This window comes from Lemur catta, chromosome 17, assembly GCF_020740605.2.
Source record: "Lemur catta isolate mLemCat1 chromosome 17, mLemCat1.pri, whole genome shotgun sequence".
Lineage (NCBI taxonomy): Eukaryota > Metazoa > Chordata > Mammalia > Primates > Lemuridae > Lemur > Lemur catta.
In genome coordinates, this window is record NC_059144.1 from 18,077,977 (window position 1) to 18,105,198 (window position 27,222).

Here is a 27,222-nt window from a genome sequence, read left to right on the forward strand (position 1 = left end):
CACCTGTCTTCAGGCCTTTTACTGGGAAAGTAGCCTGAGCCAGGAAGTTCTGGTCACTAAACATGTCTTCCTCATACACCACGAAGCGCAGGAAGGCAAACTCAGGGTTACTGATCTGGAAGAGGAAGGGCTTGGCCGGCCACATGGGGTTAAGTCCATTGTCCACTGCAGAAGCAAGGGGAAAAGGCTTCAGGCCACCCTGGAGGAGATGAGGTGACTGATGGGGAGGGGCTTTCCCTGCCTCTGAAGGATGACTGGGGAAGGCAGACTCACCCACAAACTCTGTCTTCTGCTTAGCGTTGTCATACTCAGCTCCAGCCACCTCGATCTCCACGAAAGGACACACAATGCCTCGGCCATTCTTCGGCAGATGCCGGGCCCCCAGCACCTGTGAGGCAGGCAAAGATGGGCCTGGGACTGTCCTTCCCGCTCCCTCCAAGTCCCCCACTGCCAAGGCTCAGGGAGCTTCTGTGAAGCAGAGGCAGTGCACCCTCTACTGGGCCTCGAGGACACTGCCCGTAAAGTCCTTACTGCAGCCGGGCCCTAAGGAGGTCCAGAGCAGCTATCGTGCACAGAAGTTTATTTGAAGAAACTTTACCTTTAGCCAAAATTTTCACATGGTTTGCAATCCACTTCACATTAAATCCATGTCTAACATGGAAATCTTTTAAATTACTTCCCCTTAAGAAAAATAAAAACCTCTCCTTCTTGGAAGATGTCACCCCATGGTATCTCCCTACTTCAAAACTCCGATCAAACCCACCCGCCCTGGCCCCACAGCACCGGGCTGGCCTTGGTCACGGCTTTTTCCCAAGGGTGCGCTTGGGTGCTCAAGGGTGGCTCGGGGGGCTGTGAAGGGGTGTGGGGGCTGCTGGTCACTCTCAAGCCTAGTTCTAGCTTGTTCCTGAGGACAGGCCTCTAGCTCACCACTGGTCCCTAGCTCCTGCCTGTCTGCCACACTCACCAGCCTATTCCTGCCAGGCAGTGGCCACTCACAGCTTGGCCTCACTGGACGGCCTGGCTCCTTGGTGCCAAGAACTGGCCACTATCAGCCCAGCTGCTTCTGCCTTATGCCACCTAGAGCCCGGCCCCAAAGGGGAGCCTGCAGCTGCCTTTCAACATCAGAGGACAGTTATGTCTTCCTCAAGCTCAAAAGTGCAGCCCAGCTCCAGCGGCCCTTCCCCCGTATGAGACAGAGAAAGTGCTGCTCTCTGACACTACCCAGCCCGAGCCTTGACCCTTCAAACTCATGTTTGGTGGGCTCGGCATAAGCACATCTCAGCTGAGGAGCCCCTTTCCCACCCTGGAGCCCAGATGAACAGCACCCACCTCAATACAGATGGCACATGGCTCCAGCCCGCGGAGGCTGCTCTTGTCAAAGGGGTCAAAGGCCTCGTCGCGCATAGTGCCTGGCTGCAGCACGTAGCCGCAGTGCCTGCCAGCCATGAAGAGGGCCTGGTTCATCTGCATAGGCTTGTCTGGAAGAGCCAGGTTCTGGTGCATTCCAGCCCAACTGCCCCACGGAGCCCTTCCCTGCCCTGCCCCATAGGGGACCTCCTCACCTGGGGTCTGGAAGTTGAGGGCCACAAGCTGACTGCCACAGATCCACATGGGCAAAGGATCGTAATTGGAGGAGTCCAGCCGCTGGCCCTTGGGGTAGATGCGGGACAGCTGCAGCCGATTGTACTGGAGGAACTTCTTGCCTTTAGCCTTGTTCACGTATTTCTCAGCCTTGGTTTCCGGAAAGGATGACATGTCCCGGTAGCAGGCACGTTCTGTGCCGATCTCTGGGCCAGACAAGGAGACCACTTACAGAGCCTGCCCACGAGGCAGGACCAGGGGGCAGGAAACCCTTCCTTGGCACCCACCGTGGAGGCTGCCCGCGCCACCGGGCCCCCAGGCACATGCACACCCCACCTGGGCCCTGGCCCTTACTCTCTTCATCGAAGGGAACAGGCCGGCAGTAGACGACAAGCTCAGAGAGCTCCAGGGCGATCTTCTTCCTCCGTTCCATCATCTTCCCCTCCGTGAGCTGGTGACACACATAAGGCCCTGTGACCCCAGGCTGGAGCCCTGCCGGGTTGTGCATGCCCACGCTGCAGGCGCTCTGGCCCCCTCCCCCTCCCCTGCACCTTCCAGATCCCACTGACAGTAAAGCAGAGCCCCCTGTCCTCAGCCTCCTCCTAGAATCATCCTTCCTCCTCTCTGTCACTGAGGAGATGGCTTGCCCTCCAACCCTCTTAGGGGGTGAAATTATCAACACCAATGTCCCCAATGACCTCTTAGGGATCATGGGGTTGGCCACACTGCCCAATGATACCTTGTGATCATTCGTTACCCAGCCTCATCCCTGGGCAAAACTGCCCTAGGTTACCCATGACTGCACTGGGGACGAGGCCCCTGGCTCAGTCTCCATCTGTGGCTTTAAGGATTATTCTCACTACCTCAGCGCCCCCCGCCCACACAAAACCACCTGCCCTCCACACCGAATCTCAGCCACAGAGGCCCACCAAGGGCCCCTTCCCATCCCCTCACTCCTGGAGGTCCACTTTCTACCCGAGTTCTTCTCTCAGCAGCTCCTATATTCAGACTCCTCCTTCCCTCGCCAGCTTAGACCCTAGGATCCAGCCCTTCCCTTCCAGGCACATCCTGGCAGAGTCCTCAGCACCCCAGCCCTTCTCTGCTTGGCTTCCAGGTTCCTGTTTCCAAAGCAGCCACAGACCCACCCACCAAATGCACTCAGTGGAACGGCCGTCAAGCAGAAATTCCCTTACCCGGGGGAGTACTTCTCTCTCTGCTCCCTCAGGCTCAGTGGAAGAGGCCTCCTGCCTCCAGAAGGCTGGTCCTTCCATCTAAGCTTGGGCTCCACCTCCTCCCATGCCCTGCTCGCTCCTTCAGCTGTTCACGTAAGAGCCAGACGTCCTCTGCCTCATGACCAGGCCCTACAGAGGCTGTGCCTTTACCACTCTAGACTCCCTGCTGCCCACAGCCGTCAACCCCAGCCATGCCACTGACACAGCTCAGTAGTGTCACCAGGGCTACTTGCTGCTGCTAAATCCAACAGGCACTTTCAGGTTTTTATACTGCCTGTCCCTACCTCTGGAGCCCTCAACACAGCAGACTCTCCTCTTTGCCCAGCAGCCTCCAGCCTCTCCGGCCAGCCCTGCCAGGGCTCCCTTCCCCACTCAAACCCGCACACATGACGCTCCCCAGCAGTCTGCCCCACGCCTTCTTCCTACTCTCTGTCACCTCGTCCCGCCTGCATCTCTGGGCCCTGTTCCTGCCTCCAGCCCAGGACTTCTGTTAGCTCTGGCCTTGTGTACCCAACTGCCCACTAAGCAGACTGACTTGGATGAGCCATGGTCTCTAAAACTCCACATCTAAACACACCACATTGCTGTCTGTGTGTCTGTTTCTTCCAGACCCCCACCTAAGGCAGGGGCCATGGCCTGGGCGGCACAGGCAGTCAGCTGCCCCTCTGCTCCGAGGGGACTGGTGCAGGCAGCTGGAGGCCTCGGCTGCCCACACAACCCCCAACCAGCACACTCCAGGCTCCAGCAGGTTCTAACCCTGGCATCTGCAGTCTGGGCCACTTCACGGATCTTTTTCACCCAGTCCTGCAGCTCCTCCTGGGAGTCAGCAGCAACGTCCAGGGACCAGTGGGGCACTGAGGCCATGCTGATGGAGAAGACGAAGAGCCGGTTGTTCTTGCCCTCAGGACGGATGGCTGGGAGGGGGAGAGACAACGGGAGCTGCAGACACACATCTCTGCCCCCGCTCCACAGCCCAGGCACTGGCTCAGATGAGTCCTAGCTCATCCTGTTTCCTCCTTCCCACCCCGGGAGTGGAGAAGACTGCTCTGCAAGCCCACTGTACAGAGGAGGACGCTGCAACTCAGAATCGAGTCACTGCTGGTCACGGTGGAGCCAGTGTTCCAACCAGCTCTGCCCGACTCACACCTCTTCCTTGGGCCGTGTCCCCTTCCCCACCCCACCTCAAGCCTCTGTCACACCCCATGGCCCAACCCATTAGGACAGTGGCTATCAGCCAGCCATCGGCATCTCTGCTCTCTGCCGATTCTGACTGGCTCCACAGTGCCAGGCACCGGGCAAGCACGCAGGGATCAAAGCTGGGGGTGACACAGGGGTGTCCACAGCATGGGGAGAGCTTAGAGGGAGGGCAGCCTTTGGGGTTCAGCCATCGCTTCCTCTCTGGGAGCAGGAGAGACACACAAAGGAGAGCCTCACTCTAAGCAACCACGGGCGAGGGAAAGGGGCGGGTGCTCACCAATCTGACAAGCCGGCACATCCAAGACCCCCCGCAGCAAGTCCCCCAAGGGGCTGTTCTCGTCCAAGTGCTGTGGGAAGCAAAGCCCACGGATGGTCAGCATGGCTACTGCATGCGTGCGTGAGGGGTCATCCATGTGCACGTGAAAATATATCTTGTGGGTGTACCCGTGACTGCTGAATGTAGCACGGGTATGCTGGAGACCATGAGCATGGCCACACGAGGTGCGACTGGCCTGTCTGACGGCCAGTGTCTGTGTACACACAGGCACGCCTGGGACCGTGTGTGATGGGACCATGTGTGATGGGACCGTGCAGAGGAGACTCTGGGCTGGGAATCCCATCCCACCCACGTGGCTCTGGTCTCACCTCCCTCTCCGGCTCCAGTGCCACTGGGCTGACCATCTCTTCCACATAGTTTGATGGGAACCACAGCTGCTTCTTCCCTCCATAGTCCCCTCGCCACCTGCGGGAGCCACAGAGTGCTGAGCCCCAGCAGCCGCCCCCAACTCCCACGAGGAGCCCCCACAGCTGAGCCAGGCACTGCTGTGCACACATGGGACAAACACTCCTCTCGGTGCCAGCCCACCGGGGCCCAGGACGCCCAACTCCCCACACCACAGGCTCTCTGGGACCAGGCTCACCAGCCTCCCTCCTGCTTCTCCACGTTCTGGATGATAGCACTCTTGGTAAAGGTCAGCTCGTCGTCTCTCTGGGCCTTGTAGTCGAAGAGGGCTTTGACTGCACACTGCAGAAGTAGAGACACTGGTTACAGCAGAATCCCTGCCACTCCTGACCTGGGGCCTCACGTGTACACACATGTGTGCTTGGGTTACCCCGTGGGAGATGCCACTGCCCTGCAGAGACACTATGAGACATATATGATCAGGGTGAGGTAGAATCTCCACCAGGGAAGCTCCCCAAGATCCAGGCGGAACCTTGCAAACTCTGCCCTGTGCCCCAGGGAAAACCTTGAATCTGCTCCCAGGAGTCAGAGCTGGCAGGCCAGGAAAGGAGTGTCTTGTTGCCCTGAGCACCTTCCCGGAACCTGCAAGCCTATAGGCATGGCTGGGACCCTGTCATTCCTCACGTGGGAAGTGGAAAAGGAAACGTCTCCCAGGTCCCCTGCTCCTGAGGGCAGGGGGTGAGGAAGAGGGCACAGGCTCCTCTACCTCAGAGAAAAAGGCAGAAAGAGCAAGATCCGGCATGACAGATCTCCAGTGAGTGGCCAATGTGCTCCCACCGCCTGCCCTGCTGCTGCCCAGGGAGGAAGCAGAGACCACCCCTGGGGAACAGTCTGGAAGGGTCAGTGCTGACCCAAGGGACAGGGGCTAGGGAGTGGGTTGGCCCTGGGAGACCTGCGGTTGCTCCCCACATACAATCTCTCACAACCTCTTGGGCCTCGGAAAACCACAACCACCACTTCTCCACAAAGACCACAGAAATGTGAGCCCCAAGCAGCTGGGGACCCTCCCCAGCTTCCTGTGCCAGAAGCCTGATATGTACCTTGAAAGTCGGCATAGGGTTCGCCTCTACGTAGAAGCCAGGGTTGCGTCCCTCATACAGGGCCCCGTAGTCGGGCTCCTGGAAACGGGACACCATGGGTTATGTTCATGCTCCACAGTCCAGAGGTGCAAAGCAGTTTCTGGGTCCCACGTACCCTTCCCCCAACACAGCCTTCCTCACTGGCCGCCAAGTCTGCCTACGATGCTGACACCTGACGTCCACTGGGGTCCCCCAACCTCAATGGGGATGGCCTTAGGGGCCTGGTCTCACCCTCTCCTTTCTCCACATTCTTACCCTTGGGGCTCCCCCCACAATTCTGAAATCTCTCCCCTAGTTCCTGAAGGCCCAAACCCCCACTGCTTCTGAGACACCTGGAGCTGGGCCCCACAGGCTCTCCACATTCAGTGCTGTCATTCAGTGGCTCATCGGTTCACTAAGCCTGAGGTCAGGAAGCACCTCCCCACCCCCCAGCACGCTGCTGCCTCCCCCTCCTCCACCTGAGCCCCAGGCCCCGGTGGACAACAGGCTACACATGTCCATTGAGGGCAAGAGTCTCTCACCTGATCTCCCATCCTAGACTCCTTCCTTCTATCCAAGGCCATGGACGGCCCTCATCACCCCACCCCCGTGCCGTCGGTCCTGCCTTCTTCCCTCACTAGTCTCACCTCCTGTCGTCCCGCCCTCACACCAGGCACCAGAGCAATCTCCACGACCACATCTGTGCAGCCTGCTCTCCTCTGCCCTGGGACAGCCAGGCCAAGCCCAGCTACATAAGCCTCCAGCACGTGTGCGCCGGTCCCTGTGGGGTTCTCCGGAACCTCCTCACCCCACACTTTGGGTCATGGGGATCCCTCTGCTTGCATGCCTTTCCCCATCCTTGCAGACACAGCTCAGATGTCACCCCTTCAGGACACCCTTCCGCTACCCACACCACGGCTCCCAGCTGGGCTCAGGGGCCCTCGTAAGAGCTCCTTCAACACCTGTCATGCACCCCCAGATTATGCAGAGACTGTCTGATTCTGGGCCTCTCCTGACCCCCTTGCCACGGCCCCTCCACCACAGCCCCCTCACAGCTGTGCCAATCTTCTCCAGCGCCTCCTCATTGATGGGATAGCGCAGCTTCATCTTTCGGTACAGCGGATGCTTCTCGTAGTAGCTGATGAGGTCAACAAGGCTGTCAAACTCCGAGTTGCCCAGCATCACAGTCTGGCCCTCCTGCTGGACGCGGCAATGCTTGATCTTGCCCTCAGCCCTTCAGAAGGAAAGGACAGTCACACAGGATCAGGGCAGCCCAGTCCCAGGTGAGGCACCACACCCCAGGGCCACATTCCTCACCGGAAGGAGATGGCGTATGAGTTGGGTTCATTCCGTTTCCGCACCAGAAAGGCCCCATCCCGGGGTACACGCATCAGCATGTGCTCGGCTTGCGCTCTGGTCAGGCTTGCATGGTACCACCTGGGGACAGGCAGAGTCAGGCCCTCGCCAGCACCACCCCCATCGCCACCCTGCCCATGCCCCGTCCCTTCCCTCACTCTTTGCTCTCGTGGGCATTGGTCTGTGGGACAGGCTCTGAAAGGCGCATCTCAAACTCATTGCAGCGCAGGGGCACCTGCTGGTAGTGCGTGATGAGGTCGTAGAGGGAGTCAAAGACGAGGTTGTCCGTCAAGAAGAACTTGGGGGTCCCAGCATCCTGCCGGGAGTGGATACGGCAGTGCTGGACCTTCCCGTTCCGCCTGGGGGAGACAGGTGAGGAGGGCGATGAGGAGCAGGCCAGGGCCTCGAGCACTATGTCCCCCCAAGCGAGGCACCGAGCCTCACAGAGGGCGGCCAGCCTCCCCAGGAGCCCAGGCTGGGGCAGTCCCGCAGGAGGGCTCCACACTAACCAGGGAGGTGTGTGTGCATAGATGGAATTATGTTCCATGTAAGAACAAAAGGAACAAATGTTAACTGTGGTTATCTCTGGGTGGTGCCGTGCCTGTGTACGCACGTGGACCGAGCATGTGCATGGGCACTGGGGGTGGTTACCAGAAAGAGAGCGTGTAGTCGCCCACGAAGGTCTCACTCTCTCGCACCAGGAAGGAGCCGTCGGGGGCCCCGGTCTCGATACAGTACTCGGTGAGCAAGCGCTCAGCGATGTGCCGCCCATCCCGCCCCGCCCCAAGCTTCCCGTGGAACCACTTCTCGTTGGAGTGTAGCTCTGTGCTGCCGCTGACCTGTGGGGGGGACGGCAACAGTGAAGACATCCAGTGACTCTGACCCCAGCCCTGACCTGGCCAGGCCCCCAGCCTGGGCTGTGCCCTCACCTCCTTGGGCTCCTCCTCATCCTCGTTGCCCTGGTCACTGCTGGTCTCCTCAGAGTAGTAGATCTTGCTGCTGGTCAGAACGAAGTAGTGGGGATACCATTCCTGGAACAGACCGAAGGAGGGCCCGTGAGCTGGGGTCCTCTCACTGACTGGCCCCACCATGCCCATGCCCAGCCCAGCCTGGGCCTCACGTGGTTCACAGGGTCCTCCAGGTAGAGGATGCCATTCTTGATGGAGTTGCTAATGTCGTTCTCAGAGTACATCACGGATGTAGGCACCTCCTCGTAGGCGCTGCCCTCAGCCAGCTTCTTGTGCTGCAGGGGGCAGGCCAGGACATGGCAACGGCAGCCCCAGGCCCAGCCCCACTTCCTCACCCTGGCCTAGACCAGCAGTGGAGCCGAGGCCTGGAGGAGGCACTGAGAAGTGAGGCCCCGCGAGCCCCCCACCCCTACCTTGATGAGGATCTTCCTCTTGAGCTGGTTGGGTGAGGGCAGCCCATCAGCGGCGATGTCCACTGGCTTAGTGAGGAGCGTGTCCCCAAGCACCTTCTTGAAGTACTGGGCCATGTTCCTCTGCTGGGCAATGCTGCAGTGGTCCTCAATGGACAGGATGACTGGGTACCTGCAGGGTAGGGGACAAGCACAATGACACAGACCTTGCAATTCTGCAGGGTCAAGGCTCAGTCCAAAGAGCCCCTCACAGAGTGAAGTGTTGGGAGCCAATGACCTAAGGACACTTTGTCTATAAACACCATCCCAGAGAGGAGGCAGGCCATGGCCACTGGCAGGGTGGAGGGGCTTTGTGCTACAGGGCAGTGGCACCTGGTGTGGAAGGGAGTCCCCAGAGTTGGTGCAACTATGGAGACTGCCCAGCAGTGCAAGAGAGATATTCCACACCAAAGAGGTCAGAGTGATGAGAAGACGACTCCAAATTTAGCTAGCAAAGGGCCCCTGGTGATCTCTTCAGTGAGGTAAGAAAGACTAGTGACCACAGAAATTAAGGAGCAGGACACTGGTGATGCAGACAATTCTCTGGGTTGTGAAGGGAAAGGAGCTGGCAGGATACTGGCCTAAGGAGACCAGGGTTAAAGAGATGTTTCCTGAGCATGAGAAGAGTGTGAATGCTGCGTTGTGTTCTCTAGGCTAAAGCACCCATGAAGAGGGTGGGCCAAGGATGCAGAAAAGATGAGGAGAGGCCAAGACAGATATGAAAAGCAGGGAAGTAGGGACAGGGCACTTGAGGAGTCCCTCTGCCTTCTGTCCTAGGTGGGAGACAGCTAGAGCCAAGTTAACCCTGGGGTCCTCCACCTGCCACTCACTCTGAGGCCACAAAGGCATGCTCCTTGATGGTGTGCAGGACGTCTGAGAACTTGATCTTGGTGGTGAGGGTGTGTCCGTGGTAAATGACCGGCATCCCATCTGGGCCATCCCAGCAGTCCACTGGGGAGCAACATCGCCACAGTCAAGTGGGCAGGCCCCCCACTTCCCTCCCCCAGCCCCGGCCCCCACGCACACTCAATGCAGCGACAGCCCATCCGCAGGCAGCGAGCGTAGGCTTCCAGCGAGGACTCACTGGAGAACTGGTCCCCAGTCAGGTACCTGGATAGGTAAGGAGAGGCAGGGTGGTCAGATGGGCCCTCCTCTCCTGAAAAGCGGCTGGGTGGGGCCGTGGGAGCCACACTCACGTGTTGTGCGAGGAGGAGATCCAGTAGTGGGAGAGAGGGTTGTTCATGGTGTCTGGGCACACCGCATCTAGCTGGGTATTCCACACACTGTTCTCTTTGGAGAACAGGAAGGTGACAAACTGTCCAGGAACAAATGTGGAAGGGAAGAGAAAATGAGCCCCTGCCTTGACCCACCCCGTATAGGGGGTGGAGGCAGAAGACAGGGTGCCGAGTCTCAACTGGGGTGGCCAAGGTGGACAGTAGGTAGGAATGAGGTGGTCTCCCTAAGGACAGTCTAGCTCCTGGGGCCCAGGGGAGGTTCTGGTCACCCCCACCCATTCTCTGCCAGGAGGGGAAGGTGGGCTTGCCTCATCCAGAAAGAAATATGGTTCTTCAATCTCTCGCAAGGGGTCTCGGAGAAAGCTGAGCATGAACTCTTGCACCTGGAGCCGGTCTACAGCCCATAGCTCCTGATGGGGTGGGCAGGGTGGGGCACAGAAGCCTCCAGTTAGTACTGAGCCCTGCCCCGGCCTGACACCCTGGCCCAGGCCCAGCCCAGCCATACCCCCTGGTAGTCGAGGAGGAACTGCTGGAACTCAGGAAGGGACACTCGGCAAAGCTCTGGCCGCTCCCCAGCCCTGCAGGGAGAGAAGGTAAGTGCCTGGCAGCCAGCTGGCTAGCACGGTTGACAGACAGCAAGGGGCCCCTTGAAAGGCAGAGCCCAACTCCCAGCCAGCACAGCTGCCAGAAGGGGTCAGCCTGGCTCACCGCTCCCACTGCCTCCCACCTGGATTGGGAATGACCCAGGGGAGACATGAAGGGCGGCCCAGGGGAGAACCCCACCCCACCTCCCAGCTCCAAACCAAACCTCAGGGCACTGGCTTCCAAGAAGGGGAGGTCCATCTGCAGGAAACAGAACCTGGTCAGGGCAAGAGCCCCGGGGAGGCCACGTGGGAAAGGGGCTCTCAGGAAGAGAGGTTGGGGCAGCAGATGGGGTAGGCCTCGAGAGGAGAAACGCCGGAGAGATGGTACCCAAAAGCCCCCAAGCAGGGCAGCAGGGCTGAGGCGGGCAGGGCTGGGGTGGACGGAGGAACGGGGCAAGGGCCAGGGGAGGGCAGGTGGCCATGCACCGTCTTCTGGGCGCTGTACATGAGGCTGCGGTATAGCTGAGCAAACTGCCCATAGGTGATGTCCCCGCTGCGCTGCTCCAGGTCCTGCACAGTACAGAGCAGGGCCACCAGTCAGACACCACCCCCACACCCCTGCCCACAAGGGGCTCTTGGCCTTCCCCTCCCCAGCCTGCTGATGGCCCTGGGTGGCCCTTACCGTCAGCCGCTCTCGGAGGAAGCGCATGTTGGGGACTCGGTAGTTGACCTGGGACAGCATGTTCTTCAGGTCCTTGGCTGATATACTGAGAAAACAGGGACATCCCCAGTGGCCTCATCCAGCTTCTCATGACCCCTAACCTATGGGCTGAGCCCACCTGGGGCTGGACAGGTAAACAACACTATTTGGCGAACCCAGAGTCCTGAGAGCAAGACTGGATCAGACCATGGGGTGATCAAGCGAAGTCCCTTCCTTCCCCTGGGCCTCAGTTTCCTCAGCTGAACAAAGAAATGCCCATGATTCTGGCAAGGAAGGAGTGACCAGGCTCAGTAAAGCAGGTCAGGCATGGAAGGAAGACTCCTGTCCAGGCCTCCCCTCCCCTCAGGACTACGCCTACGACTCTCCAAGGTGGATTCCGCCCATCCAGGACAGAGGGCAGGGCTTACTCGCAAAGTCCCCATGACGGGCAGCTCAGCAGTGGGTTCCCCACCTGCTGCCCACTGGGATGCTGGGAGTCTGGTCCTCAGAACCTGCTGCCACTCTGCCCCTCTGCCCCTCGCCCTGTCAGCACCCAGCACACAGTGCAAGGGGTGGGGACGCAGGGGGATGGGCATGCCCAGCCAGATACACCTGCCGGTGACTGGGCATCTCCTGGGGCAGGACGGGGTGCTGGCTCCAGGAAAAGACTCAGAGAACAAGTATCCCTGCCCTGCAGGGGTGCCCTGCCCAGGATGCGGGGCTACAGGACATTGCTGGACCTGGCAACAACAAGGGCGAGATGGGAGAAAGGAGGCTTCTCTCCTGGAAGGTGGCATCAGGGAGGGAGGTGTGGCAGCACCTCCTCCTCCAGCCCCAATAGCTGCCAAGAGGCATCAAACTTCCCAGAGGGGCTCCGCCCTGCACTGAGTGGTTAAGCGCTGCCCAGCAAGCGCCCCTCTGCGCAGGTGCCGTCTCCCCTGGCTGTCAACATCCAGCAGGCAGGTGCTGTTGGCGGCCCAGTTTTTCCTGTGTCACCAACCTCTCCTCCTGCATACTCTTTCCCACTGGCATGTGGGCAGCCCACTAGGTCTCACCCCTGCTTACCTCTCCACTGCCAGCCTCCCTCCCCCCTCCACGGCAAACTCCTCGCAGAAGTCCTCCTTGCTCCCTTCACCACCGTGCTGACACTGCTCTTCCCTCCACGTTGCTGAATCCAGGGTCCACTCTGTTTTCACCATTCCCTTCTTCCCAGGCTGCCAGAACTCGACACTCTCTGGGCTTTCCTCTCACCTCACAGGCTGCCACTCATCCCAATCCCTGATACGGGAGTGGCCTGGGATCAGCCACGGGACCTCTTCCCTTTTCGTGCTACACTTGCCCCCTGGGTGCTCTCACCCAGCCCCATGGCTTTCAGTGTCACCTGTATGCTGAGTTAGTACCTCCAGCCCCAACTTCTCCCCTGAACTCATTCTGTCCACCTGCCTCCTCAACACCTCCACCTCAACAGCTGGCAGAAACTTAGCACACCCCAAACCAAACCCCTGAGCTGCCCTCCAAATGGGCTCCTGCCCAGTCTTCCCATCTTAATCCACAGCAACTCCATTTGGCAGTTGCTCAAGCCAAAGAGTGCACTGTTATCCTCAACTCCTCTCTGTCATACCCCAAGATCAATCTGCTAGGAAATACTTTTTGGCACTATCTTTGAAATACAATATAGCCAAAATCCAGCCACTTCCTACATTACCATCTTGATCCCGGCCCTTTCATCTTCTACTTAGAGTGCTGAAGCAACTCCTAACTGAACTCTCCACAGAGCGGCCAGAGTGACCCTGAGCAACTCTAAGTGGATCATGTCACTCCTCCCGTCAGAACCTTCTACGGCTTCCCATCTCTCTCAGGACAATCAAAGGGCCTCACAGTGGTGCAGCACCCACATGATCTGGTCTTTGCTCCCCCCTTCCCAGGGCTCAAAGCCGTGAGCTTCAAGACACTTCTCATACGCTGCAGGCCACCTTGATCCTCGCGCCTCCAGGACACCCAGAGCCAGTTCTGCACATCCAGTCTCTGGCCACAGTGGCAGGGCACACGGCACACTGTCGGGGGCCTCTCTCACCAGCTTGCACCAAGGCCAGAGGGCTTTCGGCAGAAAGCAACCTGTACTAGAGCTGCTTGCCTAACCCACAGCCCTGGCTCAGGCAGGCCCCCAGGGTCCTCTGGCTCTCCAGGCAGCTGCTCAGAGGCCCAGCTACTATTCTGGCTGCCCCTACCTACCCTGCCGGGCTAGAGCCGCAGCTCAGCACTTACCGATCCTCACGATTCCGATCCACTGAGTAGAACTGCTTCCGGAGCCACCTAGAGAGAGCAGCCTGAGGTGAGGGCCGCTCGGCCTGGGGAGATCAGCAGGCAGTGTCTGGGCGCACCAAGGCCGGCCATCCCTGCCCCTGGCGCCTAATGCCTCAGCCCTAATCCAATCAGGGGTGGTCCTCACCGCTCAATCTGCAGGGGTGTGGCTGCCTGCAATGTGTCCTCCATTAGCCAAGATAAGCCCTTGATCCACATGTTCACCTCATCCTCAGATGTGGCTGTGAGAAAGGGGTGAACAGCTGAGCTGAAGGCACGTACCTTCCGCTGGGCCAGGGGCCAGCGGGCATTCCCCTCAACTACCCCTACTTCCTCCAGCCTCTGGACCCCCACCTTGCAGGCTCAGGGTCTTCAGGCGGAATTCCATCCCATAGAGGATGACAAAGCAGTGTGACTGGTCTGGCCGGAAAGCAGGGTCCTCTTGATAGCGATCAAAGTCCCGTGAGGTCTTCCCTGGGCGGATCTCCTTGATTTCACGAATATCAACTAGGAAGGTAGTAAAAAGGCCAAGGTCAGGCTGGGGTCTCCCAGAGTCAGCAGGGCAAGGAGGGCAGCCTGGCTTCCCTACTCATTCCCACAGTCTCCCTCAGGGAGGGACCACAAAGAGAGATACCCCCCTCCATGGGCAGGACCAAGACCACTCAGTCACAGTGGATGATAAAAGAGCCGGGCTGAGTCTAACGAGAGACGATTGCTAAGGGCTGAGAGGTCAGACAGGGCCATCTGGGGCATAGGGAGCTCTGTGTGTTGTCCCTTCCCCATCTTTATTCTCTTGCTGATAACAGGCTGGACACTTTGACCTGGAAAACAGCTGGACTCCAGAAGGAGAAATGGGGACCCAAGGCTGTTCATGAGGACCACTGCCTGACACAAAGTACACATAAAGCAAATCATAAAGTCCCAGGCGCAGGGCTGGGGCTGGGTAGGTCAACACGGGCCTCAGCATCCCTGGGATGAAGTAGGCTCAGGCCGAGAGAACTGGCTCGTCCCTGAAATGCCCTGGCCCCTAAAGACATCCCCATACAAGTCTCAGTAGGAGGCCTAATCCTCCAGAGGCAGCAGCTGTCCAAGTGCCGCAACCATCTTGGGCCTAGCCCACTGTTGGTTTGGGACCACTCCCTTATCTTAGCTATCAAAGGGCCCCTGCACACTCCCTTGGCCCCCACATGGCACAGTCAGGGACAGGCCTGAATGGCAGATGACCTGCCTCAGCCACTAACTTGAGAGATGCTGAGTGACTCACTGTACTTCTCACAGTCTCAGTTTCGCCACCTACAAAGCAAAGGGCTTGACTAGGTTCTCTAGCAGGCAGGGTGGTGAAAAAAACAAGCACAAGCTCTGGGTGAGACTGCCTGGTGTAGAATCTTAGCTCCACCTCATGTGAGCTGTGTGATCTCAGCAGAGTGACAGCCACTCTGCCCCACTGCTTCATTTGTGAAGAAAAGTAACAGCATCAGGAAGATGCTGGTAAGATCAAAAGCTGTAACAGCCAAAAGCACCCAGCATCATACGTGGCACACGGAAGGGCTCATCCGGTACCGAGTCCTCTGCTCCCTCACCAAGGTTTGCTCAGGCACACGGGCTCGCACGGACAGGTCACGAGGGCACTCTCCAGCAAAGGGAAGGGCTTCCTGGCCAGAGAGCAGACGTTCTAGCCCAGGGGGAAGAAGCCTGGCTTAGCCCACAGAAATGACTCTCTTTGAGGACTCCCTTGGTTCTGGTGCCTCCTACAATGCTTTAAACCCAGACTGGCCCAGAAAATTTGGGGCCAGGGCAGTGCCAGCACTCTGCCCGGCCAGCCTTCACCCTAGGAGGCCTCCAGGCCCAAACTGCACACCAACCTGGCTGGAATGTCCTACGGGGCACAGCTTCCCCAGGCACACTCCCTTCCTGTCCTGCGCCTCTGGCCACAGCCACAGCAATCCCCATCTATCCACCTGGAACAGTGGGCACTGCTTCTGGCCCTAACCCCAGGTGCCCTGACACAGTATTACTGATTCCACCTGGGCCTGACTTCTGTCCCCTCAGCAAATCCCTCTGGCTTGTCCCCTAGCCAAGAGTCCTGACGTTCCTGCCGGCTGCTCTGCCCTCCAGGTCTCACCAATTGGCCATCTTTCCTGAATCTTCTGAATCTTCATAAAACACTGTTCTGACCCCTTGGACCCCTTCAATCCCTTCCCAAGGCTGACCACTGCCAGCCTCATGAGAATATGCTCCTTGTGCCGCCTGCAAGGCTCTTTTCGATGGGGCTCCATGCTTTGCCTCCCCATCTTTTACCCTCCCGTCTCTATCCCTTCCAAACTAAGCCCAACCCAGGGCAAGAACAGCTAGTGCTTCCTGTCCCCATCTCCCCCGATCCCTAGCCAGGAATGTCCACCTCCAGACTCCAATCTCTCCTGTCAAAGGCCCAACTGAGAAGCTCCTTTCCGCAGTAATCCTACTCCTGCTGCCTCATGTGACTCTGCGTACGTACATTCCTCATCTTCCCGGCCAGGCAGGGCCCCTCCAGTGCTTGCTGAATGACTAAATGTACAGATGAAAACAGCAGGCACACAGGTAGGAGGAGGGGCAACAAAATGGGGATGGAATAAAAATGAAGAGTTACACTCAGGCAGAGACAGAGTGGGGAGAACTGGGTCATAAAGACCCAGCCTGAGAACAGAGCGCTTCCAAGGATGGAAGGAAGAGCTTCCATCAGGGGAAATGCCCAGATCAGAAACTGCAGAACCACCACAAACTCTGCCCTTTCAAACAGAAACTAGCATGGTCTTCCGGTGCAGAGCTGCTGTCATCCCCCTCCCACACCTTCTTGCAAAGGTGAGCGTGTACACACATACGAGCCGGCAAGCACACACCCACACAACGCATATACTGTCAACGGGCCCTAAGTGAGCTTCCAACCTGCTCTGTGCTCCTGGGCCCATTTCCATTGAGACCAGTCTGAAGGTAGAACAGGCACCTGCCCAAGACAGGGACTAGGTAAGGCACAGAGTAGGTCAAGGCCAAGCGTCCAACTCTCCCAAGTTCCTACTCTTTGTACTTCCTCCTATAAGGAGGTACCAGCCTGGCCCTGATGCCCCCCCAATCGCATCAAGCCAAGAGCAGCCTGGAAAGGCCCGGGGAGCAGGGTGAGATGCTCTACTAGGTTCTTGAAAGCCATATCCTGTGCCACCTCCCAACCTTGCCCCCCCTCCCCAATCCTCCCACCTCCCGGAACAAATACACTGAGGCCCCCTTTCCTGAGAGAGCCAGGACTGGTCCCTGGAACTGTCATCACGAGGAGGAGACTCCCTGGACAGGCACAGCCCCTGCCCTGATGTGGGACAGGGGTTGGCTGAGTCTGCCCAGCACAGTCTGGGTGAGACCTGCCCTGGGTCAGGAAGGGCAGGAAGAGAGACATTCCCAGAACCTGGGAGCGTGGGGAAAAGACGACTACTTAGAGAGGAAAGTCATTACCTATACTCGGAGACCTATGACACAGCTTTCCTCCCCTACTCAGAACCATGAGAAAACAACATTCAGGAGAACACTGAGAAAAAGAAAAGAGTTCTGAGAAGCCCTCACTATGCAGAAGATGGGGAAGTGAGGAGGAGGGACTCTCTGAGGACAAGGGCAGGATCCCACAACTAGGGAGCCCGGGACCAGGCAGCGTGATGTGTAGCACAAGGACAAAGGCCCAGTCCCAGGCTCACCCCGACCCGAGAGGACACAGCCCAGCCAGCCCAGCCCATCAGGAGCTTCAGCACGTTCATTCCTCCAAGGAACGGGCTCCCAGGCCCATGGCGAAGGCTACCTAGGCTCCAGAATGGCCTGGGTATTGCCATTCCAGACGTAGCTGTGCTAGACACTGACAAGATATTCTGCTTGGGGCAGTGAGGGGACCCCAGTCCCTTACATTTAATCACCCACAAACTGTCATGAAAACAACAGAGACCCAGCCCTTCTTGAGGTACTTTGTAGTAGTGAGAGATCTGTGCCATGGACTGCATCGCACGCCAGCTCCGAGGGCTGAGAATGCCCTCACAGGCCAGGCTGCCAGGTGCTCTAGGCAGCGCCCTGGGGGCCCTGCTCTGCTCCCCAGCCTTGGTGCAGACCTGCCTCCTCCTACTCCTTCAGGAAGCCTTTCCCAACTATCCCCTTCCTGAAGGCTGCCAGGCCTGAGGAGAATTAATTTCTCTTAATTACATGCTCTTAAGTTCTGGCTGTGATGTCCCGGTAGTCGCTCACTCTTTCAGCCTCAGTTTCCCCACTATTCTTACCTCACACGGTTGCTGTGAGGGCCTTGTGGTTCCAGTGAGAAAGCCCACCTGCTTGTGTGCCTAGTACCATTGGCATGGGGCCTACAAAAGCTGGCGGCAGGGGAGACAAAAGCGGCCACCTGCCAGGGCTCCCCTAGAGGCAAACCCAAACCTAGGAGAGCTAAAGCTGGGCCACAAGGAAAATAATCCAAGCAGCTATTTCTCCAGCTCAAGAGGTCTTGCAGGGATGGGAGCACCGTGTGGGGAGGAGTGGGACTCTCAGGGTCTCGTGTTCAGATCAGCATATACACACATGCTCTGAATCAGAGGCTGCAGCACCCAGCCTGTCCCAGCTGCAGCACCTCACCTGCACCCCCAACTCACACAGTGTGGTACGAGAATGGGAGACCAAAAGATCTGAAATCACAAAGGCCAAGTTACAAATCCTGGCTCCAAGCATATAGCTAAGGCCGCAACAAGTCTGCTATCCTCTCTGGTTCATCATAGATAAAATGAAGGCTTTAGTGGGAGGAGACCCACCACAGACTCTTCACGTGCAGACACACTACTACACAAAGATGCCCACGTAGGAAAGTCAGCCTTGACCTGTCCTACCACCCTGAACCTCAGATTGGCTTGTGTTTTGGTTTTCTGGCAGAAGGAAATGCGCTTGCTGCCTGGCACCTGGCGCCAGCTCTAAGCGTTGAGGCAGAATACCTTGAGACTGAATTTGTAAAATCAAAGCTTGCGTGATCAAGCTGGGGAGGTGGGGAAGGGCAATGTTCCTTTTCCATCTCTTCCCTCTTCTCCCCTTCCTTCTCAGCCCAGGGACAGACTCTTGGCCTGAGACCACAGAAACTAGAGCCCAGCAGTTACTCAGAACATAGCATCTGGGCCATGCAGGCCTGGAAAGCAGCTGCCTCTTGGACATGCCAGTAATGGCAGCTGCTTTCCCTTTAAAAGCCTGTTTCCTCATCTGAGCCCCAGAACTCTGGAAGCTCTCAGGGCCAGCTAAGAACCTGCCTCTGCAGGACAGCACCCAATCTACTAGGTGAGGAGAGGAGAGGGTGCTGTCAAGGGGACAAGCTAAATGGCAGGCAGCCAGCCTGGAACCTGGGAAAGGGGGAGAGGACAATGACCACAGAGGACCCATCTGTGTACTTGGCTCCTTTGCAGGTAGTGCTGCTTCCTGTCGCTCTCCACCCCCTCCCAGATATCAGGCCAAGCCACAGGCCTGCCACCAGCTCTCCTGTCTGGCCACTGCAGGGATGTGCATAAGGGCAGAGTTCCAGGACAGCAAGAATCCTAGGAAAGACAAAGGCAATAGCAAAGGTAGGGCACTAGGCCTTTTTCAGGGCTCCCCAGAGCACAGTCAGTGACAGCCAGCCAATCTCAGGGGCAGAAACATGGCAGGCCCTCGGAGGGGGACAGGGAGCCCAACCATCAAATCCAAGACCCTAAATTTGTCCCAAACTTCTTAGTTGGAATCCATGTGGTAGTACCCGCTGCCCTCAACAAAGCAACTTCCAAACAACCCTACAGAAAGAGGTCCCCCAAATTTACTGGCCTGCTAACCACCCATCAGGGTGTGGAGAAGTACTGTGAGTAAAAGCATTGGCAAGGTGGGCAGTAGGCACGGCCCCGTCTTTCTGAGTTTCATTTTTTTCATAGGCAAAATGGGACCCCACTCCCAGAACCTCCTTCATTGGGCTGCGCTGAGATGCCAATGAGGTAAGAGATAGAAAAGTGATCTTCTCAGAAAGGGACAAGAGGACGTACTGAAAATTAAACTCCAAAATGAAGAAGTTATGGCCAAGACCGTAACAGCAAAAAATCAGATGGAAATGGCACACATCCCAAATTTTTGGACGTGAACCATGCTTTCACAGAAATACTGCTTAATAGAGGGCTTTCCCTTTATAAAGTGCATAAGTTAATTGACGTAAATGACAACAAAAACTATCCATTTAAAAATACATGTAGTGGGCCAGGGACGGTGGCTCACCCCTGTAATCCTAGCATTCTGGGAGGTAAAGGTGGGAGGTTCTCTTGAGGTCAAGAGTTCAGGACCAGCCTGAGCAAGAGCGAGACCCTGTCTCTACCAAAAATACAAAAAATTAGCTGGGTGTGGTGGCACATGCCTGCAGTCCCAAATACTCGGGAGGCTGATGCGGGAGGATTGCTTGAGCCCCAAGTTTGAGGTTGCAGTAAGCTACAAAGATCACTATACTCTAGCCAAGGTGACAGAGTGAAACTCTGTCTCAAAAAAAAAAAAAAAAAAATACATGTAGTAAACAAAATTGTCACTTAAAAAAATTACAATTCATGATCAATATGAAAGGTCTCTTTAAAATCTAAAGAGCTTGAAACAGGTAAGTGAACAGTACCTGGATGGGTCCCTTCCCCTCTGGGGGTTTTCACTACCCCTACCTGTGGGCTGTGGACCCCAGAGCCCCTCCAGGCCTGTGTGCCCCGCCCTGCAGAGGGTCCTGGAGGAAGGTGGGCAAAGCCCAGCCCTCTTCAAAAGGGTCAAAGTCCACTCAACAGACCCCAGCCCAGGTCTCCTTGAGCTCTTCCCCCGTTGGCCTATGCACATGCCACTCCCACCTTCTCACTTAAGTCAGCACTAGGCCCAGTCCAGTGGTACACTAGGTGCCCCCTCCTCTCCTGTGAGTCACCACTTGTCACACCTGCTGGTGCTTCCTGGTGTCTAGGCCACTGGCCTGTCAGCTCCCCTAAAAAGAAATCACATTTGACTCTTTTCTCCATTCCACACTAGTCCAACACAAACCCAGGTCCTGGGGAGGCCTCGAAATGTTTGGAGTGCTTAAGAGCAGGAGCAAACTCGTGGGAGTTAGACTCCTGAGCTAATTATCTAACAGAGGCAGCAAAGACCACAGATGCTCAAAGATGGTATCAGGGATGGCTTCCTGGAAGAGGTGGTGCGATGGGGCCACAGAAGCTGAAGAGCTACAAGAAATACATAAATGCAGTTGTTAGTGGGGTGATGGAAAAAAGACCAGGCACAACTGAAGGTGGGGGGATGAGATACGGCCCCCTGAGGGCCAGTGCAGTCTGGTAACACTGGGAAGTTCACAAAGGTTCCTGCAGCCAGTGGGAACCGTGAGATGCTAATGCAGCTCTGAGAAAAGCACAACAGTAAGAGGCAGGGCCCCTGAGCACCCACGCCCTGCCAGGCCCTAAGCCAAGACTACCAGGAGATTCAGGAGAGTGAGTCCCAGGGGTAAGGAGAGGTATGTACATTTTCCCCGAAAAGATTTCTCATCAATTACCCTCTCCACGCACAGCCTGCTGCAAACAGAGGGACTCCTCCCAGTGCCCCTACTCCTCTCATCACGCTCCAAAGAAACTACACAGCCAGGGCCTAGGAGAGTGTTAACAGAGCTAAGTCTTCTCCAGAGGATGCTGAGGGATGGACAAAGGAAGCAATTGCCATCTGGCCCACTTCTGGCCCCAGACCTTGGCCACTGCCCTCCAGGTTCCTGCACAGATCCTTGAGGGGCAGGGCAGCCACCGCAATTGCCATCTGGCCCACTTCTGGCCCCAGACCTTGGCCACTGCCCTCCAGGTTCCTGCACAGATCCTTGAGGGGCAGGGCAGCCACCGCACTGCAGATCCTCCTTCGCAGGGAGCCAGAGGCACAGGGGCTCCGCACCAGTCAGGAACAGTCAACTCTGACCTGAACACGGGATGGCCAGCAGTTCCCAAGCTGGCTGGGAGAGTTCCCCTCTTCCCTCCCATTCGCCTCTCTGTCCTGAGGCTCTAACATTCCCCCTTCTACCTCCCAACAGAATCATCTGAATCTGATGGGGAGGTTTCTCTGAGCACATTCCAGCTCCTACCTGAGGAAGGCAAAAGTGGAGGAGTGGGCAGTTATGCACCTTCATTTTACAGACTAGGATCTGGGCTCAGGGACTTTCAGAGTCACGTAGTCACACGGCAAAGGGAAGGCAATGCTGGGGATTCCACTCCTTCCCATTCCCGTGCAGCAGCTGCCTTCAGACCAGACCAGGAGTGGGAGCCAGGACCAGCACCCCTCCCTAGGTCAGACAGAGGGAAAAACCACGGAGTCCAGGTTACACCCACAAGGGCAGAGCTCAGGGTTTGCTCCCCAAAACATCTGATGGAGAAGAGCAGCAGGGCCTGACTCGGCATCTGGCCCTGTGGTCAACAGGACACGGCCATTCAGACAGCTGGATGGAGGTCTGTGGGATGCCCCTACATGGGACCCTGCACTGCTACAAGCTGATTGCTGTAGGTCACAGATAGACAGGATCTGCACCAATTCACGAATGACCTAGAGTCTAGATTCTAGACAAATCTGCTCTGGGGGGGGCAACGAGAAAACGGAGAGTCCAAAGGGTCTCATCAGGGTCATGTGGCAATTCACGGCAGAACCAGGGCTCTCTGCGGTGTCCCTACAGCAGCCACTGTCCCTGATATTGGGTACACAGAGAAAAGTAGGGCAGCCACAGGGAGCCTTGACACCGTCCAGGCAGGCAGCCCTCTTCCCTAGGACGCTAGGCTAATCCTGCCTATTTCAGAGGTGAACAGCACGCCTAGGCCCCAAAGGAGGGAAGCGAAAGGAGGCCCCACCCAGAGAATGCAAAGCTGGAAGAGTACCCAGCAGACATCTATTAGGTTTATTCATTTATTCTATCACCTGATCAAACATTTATTAGGCATCTACCTACTCCATGTCAGGCCCTGGGTTGGGTCCTAGGGAAACAAATCAATAAGGCATTTGAATTTCTGCCCTTGAGAAAACCCCTGCTTGATGGAGGAAACAGATGGGGAAGCAGATAACTATGAGGTCACACAAAGAGTGGAACAACAGGGAGATGTCTGTGGTGCTGAGAGTGTGCAGAGAGAGCTGTGGAGTGCTTCACGGAAGGCAGGTCTGGAGGGCTGACCTGCACACGTTGGGCAGAGAGGGTCACAGAAGCCAAAGCCATCGATGCAAGGGAGTCTAGTGTGTTCTGTGTATCATTAATGAGAGGGGAGGGAAGGTGGGGCTATACCAGCCTTGACTGCCACAGCAAGGGAAGGCAGCCACAGAGAAAGGCGGCTTTCCCCAACTTTTTGGCCTGAGCCCAGATGACTCCCCAGGCAGCCCACGGATCAGCTATGGGTCAGGAGTCCTGTGTGGTCTAACCTCTGCCTTCCCTGCAGGCTGATCTGCCCATGTTCTTTCTAGATGGCCTGTGTCTGCCAGGCTCCTGGCTACAGGAGGGAGGCTGGAGGCCCACGAAGGTCATGTCTCAGGGATGTCCACAATCTCAAAGGCACACATAAAACGCCCCCCTTAATATATGCAGCCACTTGGAGAACCAGAATACTGGACATAAATCACTTCTCTGTGGTCCTCCTTCCTGACTCCCTCAGTAATCAACATGGTTGACCACACCCTCCCTCTTGCTTGAAACTCTGCCCTTGGTTTCTCCCACACAGCCTCACCTGGTTTTCCTGCTTGTGAGCTACGGGCCTATCCTCATTAAACACTGGCCTTCGTCAAGGCTCAGGCTAAGGTCCTCTCCTCTTCTGATGCTGTCTTCTCCCTCATCAATGTCAGCCATGCCTGCAGCTTTAATTACCCCCTATGCACAGGTAAGTAACAAATGCGTGTGTAGCTTAGTCTTCTCAAGCCTCAGACACCTCAATCCAGCTGCCTATGTGCTACCCCACTGCTCATCTCAAACACTGTCTTCTCTCACCAAAACCCAGGCCTCTTGCCGGACCAGCTAAGAGCATCATCACTCAAACAGGTGCACAAACTACAAACTTCAGAATCGCCCTTAACATCCCCCTTTCTCTCACCACCCACCTCTCCAACCCCCCAGCAAGTCCTGATGGCTTTATATATTGTTTACAATTAACCACATTTACTGAGCACTCATGGGAGGAACATTATGCTAGGCACTTGGAATATAAGCACCTTGAGGAGCTTGAAAGTGGAAGGAAGAATTAGATATGCATATTATGCTGAATAGATTACATTAAATAGAGCCCACAGACAAATACCATGAGAAGCTGAGAGGCACAGAGCACGAGGTAGCTACCCATGCTGGGTGGGAAGGGAGGAGCAGCAACTGCGGCATCCAGCATCCTATCACCCATTTCTTGCACGTTCATTTTGCGAAGACATTGTGTGAAGCTCTTGATAAGACTGACTTGCAAAGATGAAAAACTGCCTTATATTTCATCCCTACCAATAACACTATGAAGTAGGTATCAGGATTCCCATTTCCCAAGTAAAGAAATGGAGCACAGAGATGCTCCAACGCTGCCAACTTACCCAAGGTGGCAGCGGGTGAGTGGCAGAGCCAACGTTTCAAAGCCAAGGCTGTCTGTGCCCCAGGCGCATGCTCTGTGCTGCCTCAGGATCCCCATTACAAGTGGCGAGGTAGGGCCAACAGACAGAGGAGCAGGGGAGGCTCTGGGCGGCACTGCACACTGCTGCTTTGTAGCATTCACCACAGCAGTAACCACACGTGCATTTTAAGGCTGACTGACTGTCTTCCTCACTAGAGTGCAAACTCCTTGAAGGCGTGGACCATGTCTGTGGTCTTCAATGCCCCATGGCTGGCAGGAACTTAATAAGTATTTGTGGAAAGAGAAAAATATAACGAAGGAGTCACTGCTGCCCAACCTGCTCCTGCTCACTAGACAAATGAAGCCCTACTCCTCACAGCCCAGGACATCTGCAAGCCTCTCTCTGCTGCCCTGTCTCTGCAGGGCCCTCCCAACAAGGCCAAAGAAATGGAAAGGGTTAGAAGAAAGAAAAATCCAGGTCTCCGTCCCACAAGGAAACAATAGGGTCTGGGAGATGGGTGGGGTGGGAGTGGTGTCAGAGTGACAGGGGCTAAAGTAGGGAGACAAGTGAGTGAGGGCAGATGGGAGAGCAGACGCCTTCCCCTGTGGAACTTATGGAGCCCCACGGCATCTTACCACCCCAGCCCTGGTTGCCGCTTCTTGGGGAAGAATGTGGGGCCAGTTCTTAAACCCTCAACATGGAGTCCACCCTGACTATGGGGTGGGTGATGTTCTACACAACAAAGGGAAGTCACCAGGCCGGAGGCCTGCTCACTGAGACGCCTGGCTTTGGCAGACCCCACTAGGCTCTCCTGCTACCGAGTCACTCGGCCCAGCCTCTTCACAGCATCTGGCCATATTATCTTTGGGCCATGCCAGGCCAAGCCAAGCCACTCTCCTGTCCCCCCTTTGCTTCCTGGGAAGGAAGGCCCCAGTGAGTGATCTAGTCTCTGACCTCACCCCAAGGTAACAGGGAAATCACTCACGCACTTGCTGCCCAGGAAGCCCAGCTCAGATTCTGTGAAATCACCTCCCCTACTGAGAGAGATGGCTACCTTAGGATCTCTCCCTCTGCATTTTAACTGCCTAGTTTTACCTGCTTAGGACAGCTTCTTGCCCCACGTCCCACCGGCACACATCCTTGCATGGAGCTTCCTGCTTCCAGTGAGGGCCAGTTCTCAGGCCAGGGACCAGGACATCCTCTTGGGAGCAGGCTGGCCGGGCATTCTTTTCTCACTGGAGGGAATGCTCTGTGTTTCACCGATGGCCTCAAAAGGCCCTCAGCAAAATTCCTAACAAAGTGATCTTTTCTAACCATCTTAGTGGACATGCTCAGAGCTCCCAAGAAAGACCACAGGCCCAGTTAGGACTGACAAGCTAACACAGGCACGTTATACTCAACTACTGTTGTGGGTGGAGGAAGTGACTACAGTAGGAAGAGGAGAGCTGCCTCCAAACAGCTGGAGGACTATCAGGTGGAACAGGGTGACTGTCACGTGGGTCTGCAGAGCCCCAGAGAGGGGCCATCACTCCTTCCCCCATTGCTACCCAACCTCCCAGCTGAGGGAATTGAGCTGTGTCCCTTAGCCGACCTCCTGTCCCAAGCAGGCTGAGAAACCTGTGGGACCTTTGGCTAACTGGGGCCCTCCTCCCTCCTTCCTAGAGTTAATCCCACTGTGAACTAAAGCCTACACTCTCTCTCTGGGCCTGAGGCTGAAGTCACCCAATCCCACGGTGTCAGAATTCCCCCAGCACACACCCACACCTACAAAGCCAGAACGCAGTGTGGTTAATACCCGACTCCTACCACAGGCCAGGCCAAGCCAAGGACATTGTGACCTGAGGGCATGCCCTCAACAATCACTTCCTTCAGGATATTTCAACTCAGCCCTATCCCCAGGTGTCTAAGAAAACAGGAAGCCAACCCCAAAGTGAACTACCCACCTGCACCAAGGAAGAATCAGATTACAAACAAACAAGTGGTCAAACTCTCCCCGGCCCCACCCCTCACTAGTGTGGCCACCTGTTCACTGCCAGGGCCTGGAGCTTCCATCGGATCACGCACTCTCCACACGTCCACACTTTGCTGTGTCGCTCACAGGCACCTCACAGCCTTTGTACAGGTCTCCCACCCAACACTGGTGAGCCAGCCGGTGGGGGGAGGGGCCCCACAGGATAGGATGGGCTGCTACAGAGAGAAAGCCAATTCTGTCTGGGCCCTTGGGCCCAGCCTGCAACACTTTAGGCACAACTGTTGCCTGCCATCCCTGGGCTTTGTTTTCTGCATGTTCCAGATCACAAGCTTCCCAAGACCAAGGACTGGGTCACCTCCTTTTCTTGCTTCCTAACTCCAGCCTCCTCTGTGCCAGGCCTGGGCTCAGTAAAAGAGATGCCAGTCTTGTGCAGGAGAAAACTCCGCCCCATTTACTCTGCATCCTGAGTCTTACTGAAGCCAGGGCCACCGGCCAACACCAGGAAGGGCCAGGGCCGGAAGGAAGCAGCAGAGCCTATACACAAAGCCTACATGTGGGCTATAAAAAGGAGCCCCTCCCTGCTTCCCCCAGGATGGGCCCGGTTCCTAGGAGGTGAAGAGTAGGGAGAGAACTAGTACTTGTGCCTGGGCACATAGCCACTGCAGCGTCTCAAAAGCTAGCCAAGCACCACCTCAAAAGGAACTAGTATTGCAAGGAGGGGTGGGAGAATATCAAGGGCTAAGCCAGAAATGTAAATGGTGACTCTCCAAGCCCTATCTCTTGGGACCACAGCCTCTCCCAAAGCAACGAGCTCCACTGTCCCCCAGTGCTTCTTCCCGCAACTCCAGAGTGTTCAGGGACCAACCCCTTCCCACACTTCTTTCTCTACTCTCTGGGACCTGAGAGCACTCCCTAGAGGCTTCCAGGTGCCCACATTCCCCACTCTTTCTGGACACTCTGGCATACCCAGCAAAGCTCTGGGGAGCAGCCATGATTAGAGGTAGTAAGAGGCTCTAACTCTGGGGTAACAGCAGGACGCTGTGGCCACAACAGACCAGGCTCAGAGGGCAGCTCAAGCAGGGGCATGTGTGTTGGGGCTAAGATGGGGAGACGGACAATTAGGTAAGGGCCTCAGAGTCCGCACACAAAAATGCCCATTTCAAAGACGGCAGCCAAGGCAGTCTCTTGGACCCACAGGGACAGCAGTCTACTCTACCACAACAGCAGAGCCTCATTTACTGTACCCATCCCCAA

At 56.6% G+C, this 27,222-nt stretch overlaps 1 protein-coding gene across 3 annotated transcripts in view; it reads right to left on the reverse strand.

The window, feature by feature from the left end:
• Positions 1–27,222, reverse strand: part of PLCG1 (phospholipase C gamma 1) — a 37,812-nt gene that overhangs the window by 1,892 nt on the left and 8,698 nt on the right. For 2 of the 3 annotated variants that reach the window (XM_045529285.1, XM_045529284.1), the window contains exons 2-29: positions 13,758–13,910; positions 13,552–13,645; positions 13,368–13,415; positions 11,085–11,169; positions 10,889–10,972; positions 10,627–10,661; positions 10,324–10,396; positions 10,127–10,228; positions 9,780–9,898; positions 9,608–9,693; positions 9,414–9,534; positions 8,548–8,716; positions 8,287–8,409; positions 8,096–8,197; positions 7,818–8,005; positions 7,325–7,525; positions 7,128–7,247; positions 6,864–7,044; positions 5,793–5,870; positions 4,931–5,034; positions 4,656–4,752; positions 4,288–4,357; positions 3,570–3,727; positions 1,936–2,032; positions 1,563–1,787; positions 1,330–1,478; positions 274–388; positions 4–165 (exon numbers count right to left, since the gene is read on the reverse strand). In XM_045529285.1, coding sequence (XP_045385241.1) covers positions 4–165; positions 274–388; positions 1,330–1,478; positions 1,563–1,787; positions 1,936–2,032; positions 3,570–3,727; positions 4,288–4,357; positions 4,656–4,752; positions 4,931–5,034; positions 5,793–5,870; positions 6,864–7,044; positions 7,128–7,247; positions 7,325–7,525; positions 7,818–8,005; positions 8,096–8,197; positions 8,287–8,409; positions 8,548–8,716; positions 9,414–9,534; positions 9,608–9,693; positions 9,780–9,898; positions 10,127–10,228; positions 10,324–10,396; positions 10,627–10,661; positions 10,889–10,972; positions 11,085–11,169; positions 13,368–13,415; positions 13,552–13,645; positions 13,758–13,910 — 3,339 coding nt within the window. Of the gene's footprint in view, positions 1–3; positions 389–1,329; positions 1,479–1,562; positions 1,788–1,935; positions 2,033–3,569; positions 3,728–4,287; positions 4,358–4,655; positions 4,753–4,930; positions 5,035–5,792; positions 5,871–6,863; positions 7,045–7,127; positions 7,248–7,324; positions 7,526–7,817; positions 8,006–8,095; positions 8,198–8,286; positions 8,410–8,547; positions 8,717–9,413; positions 9,535–9,607; positions 9,694–9,779; positions 9,899–10,126; positions 10,229–10,323; positions 10,397–10,626; positions 10,662–10,888; positions 10,973–11,084; positions 11,170–13,367; positions 13,416–13,551; positions 13,646–13,757; positions 13,911–27,222 lie in introns of all 3 variants that reach the window. The other variant, XM_045529283.1, reaches the window with a different exon arrangement.